Raw genomic sequence first — 13,391 nt, forward strand, 5'->3', positions numbered from 1 at the left:
TTTCCCTCCCCTTCTCTCTTTCCCTCCCCTTCTCTCTTTCCCTCCCCCTCTCTCTTTCCCTCCCCCTCTCTCTTTCCCTCCCCCTCTCTCTTTCCCTCTCCCTCTCTCCCACGTGTCCCTGTCAGCCTCTTCTTCCGCTCATTCTCTCCCTTCCCTCTCTTTCTCTGCCCCCCTTCCCTTCTCACAATAAACTTGCTTTTATGTTAGGCCTGTCCCATGGCTTCCCTTGGCTTGATTGTTCAGGGGTACACCTTGGCAGGATCTGCCTCGCTCCCCCCCACACACACACACAACCGATGTTTTATAAAACACAACAGTCGCCCTGCTTTTGAGTCATGGGGAACATCATACCCAGTAGAAACAACTTCAGGGAGGGCAGGTTTATTTTGGATAACAGCTTCAGGGGGTGGGAGGGAAGAGTGTGGCACAGCGGCTCAGTTCATGATGGCCAGAACTCCTAGTAGAGGATGCTTACATCACAGCAGACCAGGATGCAAAAGATCGTGACAGGGACCATATACAAAGAGCCTCCTATAAACTTCAAATGCCTCCCCTAGTGACCTGCTTCTGCCAGTCAGGCTCCACCTCCTTAAAGTTTCGTGGCTTCTCAGAATATTCAACATCAGTGAGCACTTGGAACATCAACCTGTGGGGGACATTTCAAAAACACAACAGCAAATTCAAGGCCATCATAAAGCTGTATGGCAGGAGCTAAGGAATAATCTACCTTTAAAGATGACACTGGGCTGAACAATTGTCCCAACACCTGCATTCTCTGTGCATCCCTCGTGATTCAACTCTTGGGCTGGAGAGATAGCATAGCGGGTTAGTGTGCATACTGCTGTGGCAGGGGACCCAAGTTCAGTTCCCAGAACTCACATAACCCTACACACACACACACACACACACACACACACACACACACACACACTATGGTGGTTTGAATAAAAATGGCCCCCTTAGGCCCATAGGGAGTAGCCCTATAGGTGTGGCTCTGTTGGAGGTATTCCACTAGAAAGTGGACTTTGAGTTCTCAGATGCCCAAGCCTAGTTTGTGTGTCACAATCACTGTCTACCGCCTGTTGATCAAGATGCAGAACTCTCAGCTACCTCTCCAGCACCATGTCTGCCTGAATGCTGCCATGCTTCCCACCATGATGATAATGGACTACAATGAATTTTAGAGCTCTAGCACCTTCTAGCTCTAAAATTCAAGGTATACATTTCTCTATGGGTCAACTATTTACCAATGGCCATTTATTTGGTATGTAACTCAGTCCTAAAATAATGTTAACAGAGGAATGGGCTGATTTCATTGAAATGTATGACATGGTGCTAACTTTGAAATATGTGTGTGTGTGTGTGCACGTGCACACACACATGCACACATGCGTTTTAATTAAGATAGGGTTTCTCTGTGCAGTCTGGCTTCAAACTCACAGAAATCCATCTGGCCTGCCTCTGCCTCTGCCTCCCCAGTACTGGGATTAAAGATGTATGTATCCACCACTGCCCAGCCCTTATAGCCATTTTAATGAATGGGTTTTCACTGTTGTCTTAAGAACTTCTTAAAGTAGATAAACTGTTTAAAAAGTGGGTGTGTCAACGTATGCATGTAATCCCAACACTCTGGAGGCTTCGGTAAGAAGTTGTGGGGTTTGAGGCCAGTCTGGCAAGACAGACTTCCCAAATAAGTATTTAAACACTTTCCCTTCCCCCTAAAAACAAGCTTTATTTTATTATAGATTATGTTGTCGACAAAGCCAATGCTAGGAATATTGATTGAAATCTGATTGGTTTGCTTTTTGAAAACAAGTTTTAGACTAAACACTGACTTCAAGTTTAGCATGTTAGAGCTAGAAAGAGACCACATTTTTTAGTCCAATTCCAGACTTTCTACTCTGGAATTTCTAGGAGCAAGATACACGAATTGACAGGAATTCAGGGTTCTGAGATTAGAATGCACGGGCCCATGTGTCCTCTGCTTTATATCAAAGGACAGTATGTTGCTCTGTGGGTGAATCAGCTGGGCCTGGAGAGTGAAGTGACTGTCATGTGAATTGGTGACAGGCACAATGAAGGGCACAGCACTCGGTCTTAACAAATTAACTCTCTTTGCAGGGGACAGGAAGAGCAAGGCTAATTAGTAGCTATTCACACTGTGAAGCAGGAAATGGATCCTGAGTAGTCAGGAAGCCAAAGATATAAGATTTACCTCAGATACTAGCTGTAAGTGTTGCAGCTCCGAAGAAAAAGGCTTCTCCTACAGAAGTTCTCTAGCTTCCTGGAAAGTTTCCCCAACCCAGGTGTTACAACTCTGCTCCAGAAGGGATGCTTCCCCAGTCAAAGTGTTACAGCTCTGCTCTGGCAAAAATGTTCTAGCTCTGAGGGGAAAGGTATCCTGGCAGTTGGGAATACCACAAAGTCACATCACACAACAAATTTCACACAATAGATTTATTGGGAGGCGGAAACTCAAGAGGGTGGCTGCCTCTGTCTCTCTGCCTCTCTGCCTCTCTCTGCCTCTCTGCCTCTCTCTGCCTCTCTGCCTCTCCGCCTCTCCGCCTCTCCGCCTCTCCGCCTCTCCGCCTCTCCGCCTCTCCGCCTCTCCGCCTCTCCGCCTCTCCGCCTCTCCGCCTCTCCGCCTCTCCGCCTCTCCGCCTCTCTGCCTCTGCTCCAGTGGGAAGCAGCAAAGAACTGGGCAGAATGTAGGGTTTCTATAGAGTTTCTTGGGGGTAGGTGGGATTTCCAGGGTGGCCTGGGATTCAGCGATTGGTTGGATTTTTTTGTAGGGCGGGGCCTGAACACTCTCCAGACACACTGGTACAACCACGAGTGACTTCTGCAGGGCGGGACCTGGCCACTTGTGTGCCTTGAGGGTTTATAACATTTACAAAGTGTACCAAGTTTACAAAGGGAACGCCTTCCCTGCTCGAGTTGGCATAAAGAGCCAACACTAGCAACATTCCTCCTCCACCTGTTGTGGGCTGCTATTTTGACAGCTCCTGTGCTGGTGGATATCTTATTGAAGCCACCTCATCTCTTCTTATTTAAAAAATACATCACTTTTCCTTAAATGTCTGGTCATTTTCCCAACTCACTCTGTATTCAGAGATCTGTATACCTCTTAGTAATGAGCTCTATTTGAAAACAGAATTGTAACAACCTTCACATAGACGCTGATGACAGGAGAATAGTATACTCAACCATTGCAGGTTGGAAAGAATGCTGGTGCTCGGGAATGGACTCAACTAACCATGGCAGTATCTGACAGATACGAGGGCTTTGGAATCAGAATAACGAAGTAGCTGAATACAGCCTTGAGGAAATTGTGGACAAGTTCTGGTTCAGTTTTCTCATCTATAAAATGAGGATAATAGAGCTGGGTGTGTGGTGCACAACTTTAATCGCACTCCAGAGAAGGATCTCTGTCAAATTTAAGCCAATGATACATGGTAAGATCCTGTATTTAAAAAGAGAGAAAAAGATACAATAATCTTATGATGGTGCAAGTCTGTAGGACGTGGAGGCAGGAGAGTCATCCTCTGCTACAGAGCGAATTCTAGACAAGTCTGGGTACATGAGTTTCTGTCTATGCTTCATAGGTTGTAGTACGGATTAATTTAAGCTCATATTAATGATTAGCACGCTAACTGGAGGCTCTAACAATTCCAATTCCTCTTTGGTTTAGGAAAGCAGATACTTAGCAGCGGCTGGGGCTTATAAGGACACACCATTAGAAATGGGTGTGCCAAGAAAATCTTTATTTAAGTATCAAATCAATCTGGCTGTCTGACATGTCTGGAGACACCGCTGACACTAAATGTTCAGCATCACGGGCTGCCTTTACGGCTGATTAAACGGTTGGCTACAACTCCCAGGGTGCACCACACCTTGACACGCCTACAATGTGACGCCTCTCAAATTCACCAACCTCCAATGGGCAGGCTTTCGGACTCAAACTACAAACCCCAGAAGGCCCTACACCAAGTGTATTACTACCCACAATTTATGCCCGTGATCTGCAGCCGTATTGGCTGTTGGGAAAGGTAGTTCGACGGTGGCCGAGCCATTCAATGCCAGAGTCCCGCTCCAAGATGGGTGAAGTTGCAGCGCTTGAGTTTTAATTCCTCTAACAGTCCAGAAGCGAAAACTGCTTAGGCAAGGCTCTGAAAGACGCTCCTGGGCTAGGGCTGTTCTAAGAAGGTGCCTCACCTTACCGTAAGCCTCCCCAGGTAAGAAAGTGGGCTGCAAAAGAGGCAGCAGCTTTGGAGATGGACGAGACCAAATACGGCGGAAGGAGGGAACAGCAAGGATGGGAGGATCCAAGTAGAAATACTAGAGGCAAAGTGGGGAGGGGCGTCCTCTTTTTGCAAGCGCCCAGGATGTCCCAGCAAAGAGGGACGTCTATGCGGTGGGGTTCATTTGTGATTTGTGGTTTATTAGTTGGGCCTCTCATTCCATGGTCTCACCTCTCCGACTAGGTGGTCAGTCAGCATACCAGGCCGTCGCAGTTTAGGTAGATAATCCTGCTTGAGTACAAGGCTGAGAGTTTTAATTGCTGCTGGCTGGCTGGCTTTCGTGTAACATCTGTGAGAAGAGATGTTTTGGGGTCCTTTGTCTAAAGGGAGTCTTAGCAGGAAATAAAATTTAAACCCTCTGAAATCTAGATCTTCCTTTGACGACTGGCAATGCCACTGGAGTATTTCCTGTATTACAAGCATTATAATGTAAAAGTAACTTTTATTCTCCTGTTGTAATTGTTGTCTTCGAGACTTACTGCCTCCGTCTGCTAACCTAGGCCTAGTCCTGGAAGCTTCTAGTCTCTTTATATTCTTGTCTGGGCCTTGAGTGTTTTCAGCCTCTTGTGGCTTGCTGCTGAGTAAGCTCACCCTTTCTTCATTCTGAACTCTAGCTGGCTGGTTCATCTCAGCTGTTCTGACTCAGACTCCTCTCCCAGCTGACTTACTCAATCTGGCTTTTCTCTCTGCCTCTGAATTGCTCTGTTTGGTCTCAAACAAACTCTAGGGATCTGTCCTAATCTTCCAGCTCCTTCTCATTCTCTGGCTCATTCTATCTTTACCTGTGTTTAGCTTGTTCTCTCATCAATCTGTGTCTGTAAAATTCTTCCAGTAAAACTGCTCTTTCTCCCTCTCAATTCCACTGTGCTGCTCTCCACAAACTACTGTATTCCTGGACTGTACCCTCTTCCTCCTGTACTGTCTGTCTCTCCCTTAAGTAGCTTTCCTTTCCTCTCCTTGTGAGAGTTGGGCGTACCCTATTCTATCGAATCTTACTCTGATTCATCACATTTTCTGCCATTCAATTAGACATCACTTTCAAACGTGGGTGCTTCCTCCTACAAACTGACATTGTTTGAAATTAAAGGTGAGTACTAAGGGAACGTCTGTATTCCAGCCAGAGGGATTAAAGGTGTGTGCTAAGGGCCGAGCCAAACCCTAACTAGAAACGTGGGTTCAAATATCCTGTAATATTTTAAGGCAATGCTATTTGGATAAGGCTTAAGTCAGACCCAGCCAGAGCATTTGGTGTTCAGGCCCCTGCTTCTAGAACATTGTAGAATTGGTTCAGCCTATAGGAAAATGTCTAGGGTAAATGAAATCCACAGTACAAAATAAAATGTATAGGATGAACTTACTTTGTAATGAATATCTGTGTTTTCCAAATATATGGAAGACAAATTCAGAACTATGCTGTGCTCTGAGTAGTGGCAATGTGTGTTAGTTGAGATGACAGTTGAACCTTTATATCTTCTGTCCGAATTTGGTACAGTGACCCTTGTCCCCCATTCTCCTCTTTGTCCCCTTATTTTTCCAAGAGTCATTTTGCTCTTGCATGTTGGAAGTCAGGCTCTAGGCCCAGCTGTTCTGGCTTGCATTTGGCCACCTGCAGAGTCAACAGAAACGTAATGAAGATGGCAGGCAAGGGGAGAATTTAGTGTGCAGTCTCTATGAGGCTAATGCTCTTTCTCCTTCTTCCAGGTTGGGAACAGGCTATTGTAGCAAGCGCCGTAGCATGGTATGTAGCTGGTAGCTGGTCGGTCTATTTCTGTCTGATCCACTAACCTTTCTAGTTTAAAATGTAGTCTTTGTCTCTTCTAATGAAGTTAGCTTTCACTGTAAAGCTTTCTTGGGATCTGCTAACTCACTTTGGCCAGCGAGTGGGAAGGGGGAGAGTGCTCCAGTGAAGCACAGTCAGTTTCGGGTTTACTGTCTGCTTTTCATCTCGGTCATCATTTTAGAATATACTACTTACTGTCTGTGTGCGTGCGTGTGCGAGCGTGGGTGTGTGTGTGCTCGCGCACTTTCATTTTAATTATAAAAGAAATTTCAATTCTTCCTTTAGCTTTTTCTAACACGTTACCTGGAACAAAACCTTATTAGTCAAAGTAGCAACATGGTGGACTAAGTTTTATTCCTGTCTTTTTACCTTTTCCAGCTTTTACCAACTTCCCAATTAAAGAGTGACGTCGCTGCATGAACCTATCCTATTAAAAATGTCCTTGCCACTTACAGAGGAGCAGAGGAAAAAGATTGAAGAGAATCGGCAAAAGGCTTTGGCCCGTCGAGCTGAGAAGTTGTCAGCAGAACAGCCAGAGAGCACAGCTTCAGGCTCCTCTGCCGATGGCCCGTCCCAGTCCAGGCAGGGCTCGCTCCTGAATCTCCTAGCAGAGCCTTCAAGGCCAGCAGGCCATGCTGCCATTTTCAAGCAACAGAATCTCAATAGTTCATGTCCTAGTCCTCTAGAAGTCTCGAACCAACAGCCTTTGGGTTATAAATCCAGCGTTGGCCTTCCGCAGACAACCCAGGACACAGCAGCTTCCTCTTCTGGACCAGTTCCCACGGATCCCGAGTTAGAGGCCACAGCAGCGAGGCCTTCCACGTCTGGGCAGAGCATTTCAGACACTTTTTATGCCTTAGGGGGAAAAACACCTAGGACAGAAGAGAGACCCCCAAAGGCACTACAGACCTCACCCCAAAAAGCAAGCTGTCTACGGGGAACATGCGTGAGGACTGGGGATCGCTTCCGGGTAAAGATCGGCTACAACCAAGAGCTCATTGCTGTGTTTAAGTCTCTGCCCAGCAGACACTATGGTAATGAGGCTTTTTCTTTTTTCTATTTTTGGACTCTCTTCTGACAGTCCCTCATAAATATTAAGAAGGCACATTGGCACATTACATTTTTCTATTTTAGCTTGGCTTCTCCCTTTGTAATAGACACTGCCTCAAGCAGCTGTTAAACTTAGCTAGTACTCGGCCATAGAGAGAACTTTCCAGTGTTGATTGAGGAGCCTGCCAGTTCCTCTGCCAGGTGCTTTATATGTATTATATAACATTAGAGCCTAAAAACAGTAGTTTGAAATCCAAAGACTTTTTTTTTTCTTTTCTTTCAGTTTTAAAGTGCTGAGCCGGCTCAGTAACGATGAGCTTGGGTTAGTTGATCTGAAGGGAGTGCTGGGTGTGGCTAGTTTTGCTGGTCCTCAGAGCTGCTCACACCTTTGCCGGACTACAAGCAATTCAGAGGATTTGGGTTCCAGTCCTAGCTGCCTCAGCCCACTTAGTTAAATGACTTCTGTGGGCCTGCACTACCATTATGTGAAACAAAAGAATTACCGGTGTTGGCTATTTGTCTCCTGTAGAGATTTTTTTTTTTTAAGCCTGTGAGAATCTGCCAGTCAGTGCTTTGAATTTGGCCTCTGGTTGTCCAGGAAATAAGTTCTTAGAGAGTGTCAGACTACAAATGAAGACAAAACGTGATCAGCCTTCTGTTTATTTCAGATCCTTTTACGAAGACGTGGAACTTCAGCATGAGTGACTACAGAGCCTTGAGTAAGTGGACACATTCTTTCACCTGCAGCGAAAAGTTAGCATGAGCTGGTGCCTAGTGCCTACTGGGGATCTCTCTTAACTCATACAACAACTATTTTACGAATGGGGAAATGAAGTCTCAAATGAGTAACTAGTACAGAGACACACGGCTAATTAGTTATTCAAGTGCAATTCAAACCAGAGTGCCTGTTTCCCCTGGGCTGTGGCAGATCCAGCAGGGACTGATAGCTGTGTCAGGCCTTGCTTCCTAGGGAGATGGCTGTTTAACATCTGACCCTGGCTAGTGAACCCCCAAGTTCAGGGGGGCACATTGCTCAGTCAGGTGCATCCATCCAGTCCTTATCAGTACCCCATTGTCTGAGTCTGTCCTGTGTCAGTGTTTCTGTCCCCTTGTCCTGGTTGTGATCTTGTTTCCCTTTCTCCTGGCTTGTTCCCAGCCGCTGTGTCTACACCAGTTCTACTCCCTCCGCCCATTTCAGAGGGTGCATGCTCGGATCACTTCTCAGAGGATCTGACACATGATATAGAATTCTTTGGGTTCACCAGGACATTTTCTGGGGCATGATGGGCCAGTTTCTGCACACTTTACTTGTTCTTTCCTTGGTCTCGTCTTTGTAAATGTGTGACTAGGTGGTATCCTGCACATTGATAGGTTGCTGTGACACAAACTGGACCTTAAGCAACAGAAACGTATTTGCATAGTTCTAAAGGAAAGAAATCTGAGGCCAAGGTGTGTGCAGGCCTCGTTTCCCCTGTGGCCTTTGTCCTTGACTTGCTGGTAGTCATCCTCTGTCCATGTCAGGGTTCTCAACCTTCCTGACGCTGTGACCCTTTAACAGCTCCTCATGTGTGGTGACCCCTAACCATAGAATTACTTTCGTTTCTACTTCATAACTGTAATTTTGCTACTGTTATGGATCATGAATATCTGTTATTTCCAATAGTCTTAGGTGATTCTTGTGAAAGGATTGTTTGGGGATCATGACCTATAGATTGAGAACTTCTGGTTCATATCTTCATAGCCTCCCAGCATTCAAGTTTCATCTTGTCTGTATTTGCTTCTCTCTGTCTCTGTCTCTCTCTCCCCCAACCTCTCTCTCTCTCCCTCTGTTTTCTTCCCTCCCTCCATCCCTTACTCCCGTACTGTCTCTATCCCCACCTCCCTATCCCTCTACCCGCCCCTCCCTCCACCGGTCATTGTTAAGGATTGTTAAGGGCTACCCAAGTGATCTTATTTAACTTGAAAAGCTCTGTCTTGGGGTCTTATTCTGAGGTACTGGAACTTATGACTTTCAGACAGGACGTTGAGGGGGCCGTAGTTCAGCCCGTGACAGCTATGGTGGTGAGCTTTTCTTTAATGCAGTCATTGCATATTAGAAGAGGCTGTAAGTGCCAGGTTAAGATTCCAGGTTTGACACCTGACACATGGTATTGATTTCCACTGGGCAGTTTTGTTGGCTATGCTGTCTTTTGATCTTGTTTGTGACCGTGGTGCTTTGTGACTTGGATGACTTTTTTGAGTTTATGTAGGGTTTTTTGGCATGATTACTTTTTTTGTACTGCTGCACCTACTTGTGTTAAGCACAGCAGTTTCCATGTGACTTTTAAAATGAGGTTGACTGGAGTGTGGACCCTCGATATACCCTGAATTCCCCTGCAGCAACTTCAGATTTATAAATTGCTTTTCTGTTTTTAAGTTTCACACAGGTTTATCATTGTTTGTTTGTTTGTTTGTTTTTCGAGACAGGGTTTCTCTGTGTAGACCTGGCTGTCCTGGAACTCACTCTGAAGACCAGGCTGGCCTCGAACTCAGAAATCTGCCTGCCTCTGCCTCCCAAGTGCTGGGATTAAAGGCATGAGCCACCACTGACCAGCAGGTTTATCATTTTTGTGCCTTTTTATACTTTTTATCTTAGATTATGCTTTTGGGGGTTTTTGCTTGTGTTTTGGTTTTTTGAGACAGGGTTTCTCTGTGTGGCTGTCTTGAAACTCATTCTGTAGACCAGGCTGGTCTGGAGATCTGCCTCCATTGTGTCTGGAGTGGCCTGCAAGGATTAAAGGCATGTGCCACCACGATACCATGCCACCATACCATGCCACCACCATACCATGCCGCCACTGCTTGCCTTTTTTGTTTTTGCTTGTTTTTAAGTGTTGGGGATTAAACTCAAACTCTGTGCATGGTGAGCAGCTCCTTGATCACCAGCTGGCATCCTTTGGTCCTTGATAGCATCCTCTCGTATCACTGTTGTCCTGACAGTTCTGGCCTTAAATGTGTCTGGATTCTGTATTTCCCCCTCCTTTTCTTTTCCTACAGTGCTGGGACTGAATCGAGGACCTCAGGTGAGCTCGGTCAGCACTCCAGTCTGAGCTACATCCCTAACCTGGATTTTGGTTTTTTTAACCCTACCTTGCACTTAGCACGCAATTCACAGAGTGTATTAATGCCAAAAGAAGGGATATTAGATCCACAGTCTCTGGACTCAGCCACTGCAGGCACTTTGTCCCCTTCTTTTCTCTGTTACTAAGTAAAATAGTGTTACATTTATATATAATTTGCACCCTGCCTTTCTCATAAACATTCCTATTTCAGTGACAGCTAGCAGTTCTGTGTGATGAGTGTATGGGTGTCCTTCTCATAATGGATCATCATGAGCCTCAAGTATTTTGTATTATTGAATATAGTAAACTTTATACTGTCTTTTCCAAAATTTCTTACAGAAAAAATTAGTAATTGTATAACATTGTATTGTATGAATGTAGCAGAGTTGCCTAAGTCATTTTCTTGCTGTTTAATTTGCTTCCCATTTCCTAGTTTTGCATCCATAAGGAAGCTCCTCTATGCACAGGTTTATGTCTGTATTTTTAGTTCTGGGGAGTAGCATCATGATGATCACCTCTTAAAACTCATGCCTGTCTATCCAGTTTTCCAAAAAGGTCTTAGTCTCAGCTAGTACTGTGAATGTCTGTCTGGATTTTATTGTTTTGTTTTCTTTTTTTTAAATCTTGCAACATTAATATGTAAAAAAATGGCTTTTCATTCCTTTGGTTATTTGTAAAGTTGAATATTTCTGTTTTCTAGTCACTTTTTTTCCTGCCTCAGATTGGCTGCGTCTCCATCCTTTCGCTTTGTCTTCTTCCTGTGTAAGTTCTCTGTACGCATCTTGTCTTAGCAGTCTCTCCTTTCAAGTGCTAGTCGTTGTTTCTATCAGTTTAGTTGTATGTTGTCACGTCCGTGAGGCACTTCAGTGGTAGGTGGTAGTGACAGCCTGTTGGTTCTGTTTCTCATCTTGTGTCTAAGCAGTTGCTAGAGTATCTATGCATAGGGTCGCATGGGTGCTTTGTGGTGTGTTGACTTCAGCAGATTCTCAAGCAGAACAGAGATTACTTAAAACATGTAACCTTCATCACAAGCTACACCGTCCTGTTAATTTCTAATATCTGTTTTTCTAATTTAAAAAACTTAAGAAACAGAAAAATTGCTCACATGCTCTCTGTCTGTCTCTCTGTATGTCTTTGTCTCTCTGTCTCTCTTCCTCTTCCTCCCTCTCCCTCTCCAACTCCCCATCAAGGGTCTTGCTATGTTGCCCAGGCTAGCATCCAACTCCTGGGCCCTTTGGCCTTCTGAGTCCAGATCTATATTGCTGTGCCCAGGACACTTGATAAATATGAAAATGCTCAAAGCCTCAGTTAAAGGATGCTCATAAGACTTCCTAATCTACCTCATGGTCTTGAGTTCCCTGCCCTGCATTCTGTCTGGCCTTTCTGAATGTCCTGGCTCAGGTGAAAGTCGTCCAGTCTCATGCACCTTATCATGTCCATCCTTTTTTCCTCTTCACAGTGAAGGCAGTCGAGCGACTCTCCACGGTCTCCCTGCAGCCATTGGAAGATGTTGATGTCAGCGTCAGGGGACAGACCAGTCTTCCCTCAGCTCCATCCCTTACGTTTGTCTCAGGGAGATGCATGCTCATCTCCCGATCTCGCTTCGAGGTTGACATCAGCTATTCTGAGGTGCTGATTTCCCTGTTTAAACAGATGGAATCCAGGAATTACGGCAAGTGACTGATCTCTGTGCGGTCTGTGATGTCAGCATTATTTGTCTCCATCTTTGACTGTTCAGACTGACTTTCCTGATAGAGATATAGCTATGTCTACAGGACACTAACACCTCAGTTGTCACAGAGAGTGAATGAGTAGTAGCAGCTGCTTTATCTCTAAGCTTCCCAAAGAGAACATCCTACAGTGTTCTTAATCACCTGGTCAGCACTGTCTTGACAAATGCAGGTGCATTACTGCTTGGGCTTTAGAGATACTTTGCTTCTATTTTAGCCTTAGAAGAGCAGTAAAACAGAAGATGCCCTACAAAGTAATGCCTTTCTGTACCCCAAGACAGTGGTATCAAACTAGGGTGTTCAGAGGAGGCTGATTGTTAATGCTGTAGCTTTGAGATGGTGGGGACCAGGGAGATCTTGTGTTTCTAATAAGTTTCCTGGTGAGGGCTGTGGTACCAACCTCAGAACCACCACATCCATCATGAAAGCTTGCTAGAGGTTCATGAAGTTGGAACACAAATGAGCAAGCTTTTCTCTTCTCATTGCAGATATCAAGACCAGGAAGTGGAACTTTCTCTTGGAAGAGCACAATAAACTAAGTGAGAAGCTCACCTTTCTGCTTTCCTATCATGCTGTTACCTTGAGTAGTAGCTTTAGCTTTAAAATGACTCTGAAGAGAGGTTTCTCCTCTCTGCTTCGGTAATATTGGTACCCTCATGCTTGAGGGCAGAGCAGCTGAATGAACCTGTTCAAGCCTGCTAGTCCCAGCAGCTTTGTAAAAACCATTCAGACAGAGGGCTCTTCATCCATAAGGGCAGGGTGGTGCTGTTGTAATTCTCAGGGCCTGAAAGCCTTCCTGTCATCATAGACAGTTAAAGAGAAGGATATAGACTTGGTAAATCAGAGGAGTGTCAGGATCACACAACTGCAATGGAAGTTCCTTGAGATAGCCTCTCAGTTTATGTCCAGCACCAAGTGACCTAGAAAGTAGGAGAGTGTTCTGGTTGGAGGTTGCATCATGGGCTGCATCCTTCAAATGCAGAAGGCAAAACATGATAGGTGAAGAATTTTAACAGGACTTAGAGTCTGACCAAGGCTATGGATGTGTGCTCAGCTACCATGACCACAAAAGGGAGACACCTGGTTCACTTAGCTTATCATTTTTGGTCCTTGTACTCTTCTTAGGTGGACTAAAATTCTAAGTGCCCCTGAGAAAGGTGGTTGTGGTCATAGCTCAGCCTGCTTCGGAACACTACTCTCCTCTAATTTAAAGCAGTAGTGATTTTTTACAGTTGTGCTCCCCCTACCTAGTGCCCTGTAGACTTACTGGTCAGCCCAGGTCGTGGCAGGAGCTGTGTGTTGGTGCCCGTCACAGCAGGGAGCTGGCCAGCCTTGGGAGTGAGGAGCCAGTAGGTACTTGTCCATCAGGCTAGGGCTTTACGACAGAGCTGGGTTGCTTTCCATCCTGTGTCTTCTGACTTACTGTGCA

General features: G+C 45.4%; 1 protein-coding gene across 1 annotated transcript in view; it reads left to right on the forward strand.

Annotated features, from left to right (window-relative positions):
* Positions 1-4,092: 4,092 nt before the first annotated feature.
* Smarcal1 (SWI/SNF related, matrix associated, actin dependent regulator of chromatin, subfamily a like 1) overlaps positions 4,093-13,391 on the forward strand; it is a 52,246-nt gene continuing 42,947 nt past the window's right edge. Inside the window, exons 1-6 of the mRNA XM_028760621.1 lie at positions 4,093-4,235; positions 6,003-6,039; positions 6,460-7,115; positions 7,800-7,850; positions 11,692-11,904; positions 12,451-12,501. Coding sequence (XP_028616454.1) covers positions 6,518-7,115; positions 7,800-7,850; positions 11,692-11,904; positions 12,451-12,501 — 913 coding nt within the window. The 5' untranslated portion in view covers positions 4,093-4,235; positions 6,003-6,039; positions 6,460-6,517. The remainder of the gene's footprint in view (positions 4,236-6,002; positions 6,040-6,459; positions 7,116-7,799; positions 7,851-11,691; positions 11,905-12,450; positions 12,502-13,391) is intronic.

Source organism: Grammomys surdaster, unplaced genomic scaffold, assembly GCF_004785775.1.
Source record: "Grammomys surdaster isolate TR1022 unplaced genomic scaffold, NIH_TR_1.0 126546, whole genome shotgun sequence".
In the NCBI taxonomy this organism is placed as follows: Eukaryota; Metazoa; Chordata; class Mammalia; order Rodentia; family Muridae; genus Grammomys; species Grammomys surdaster.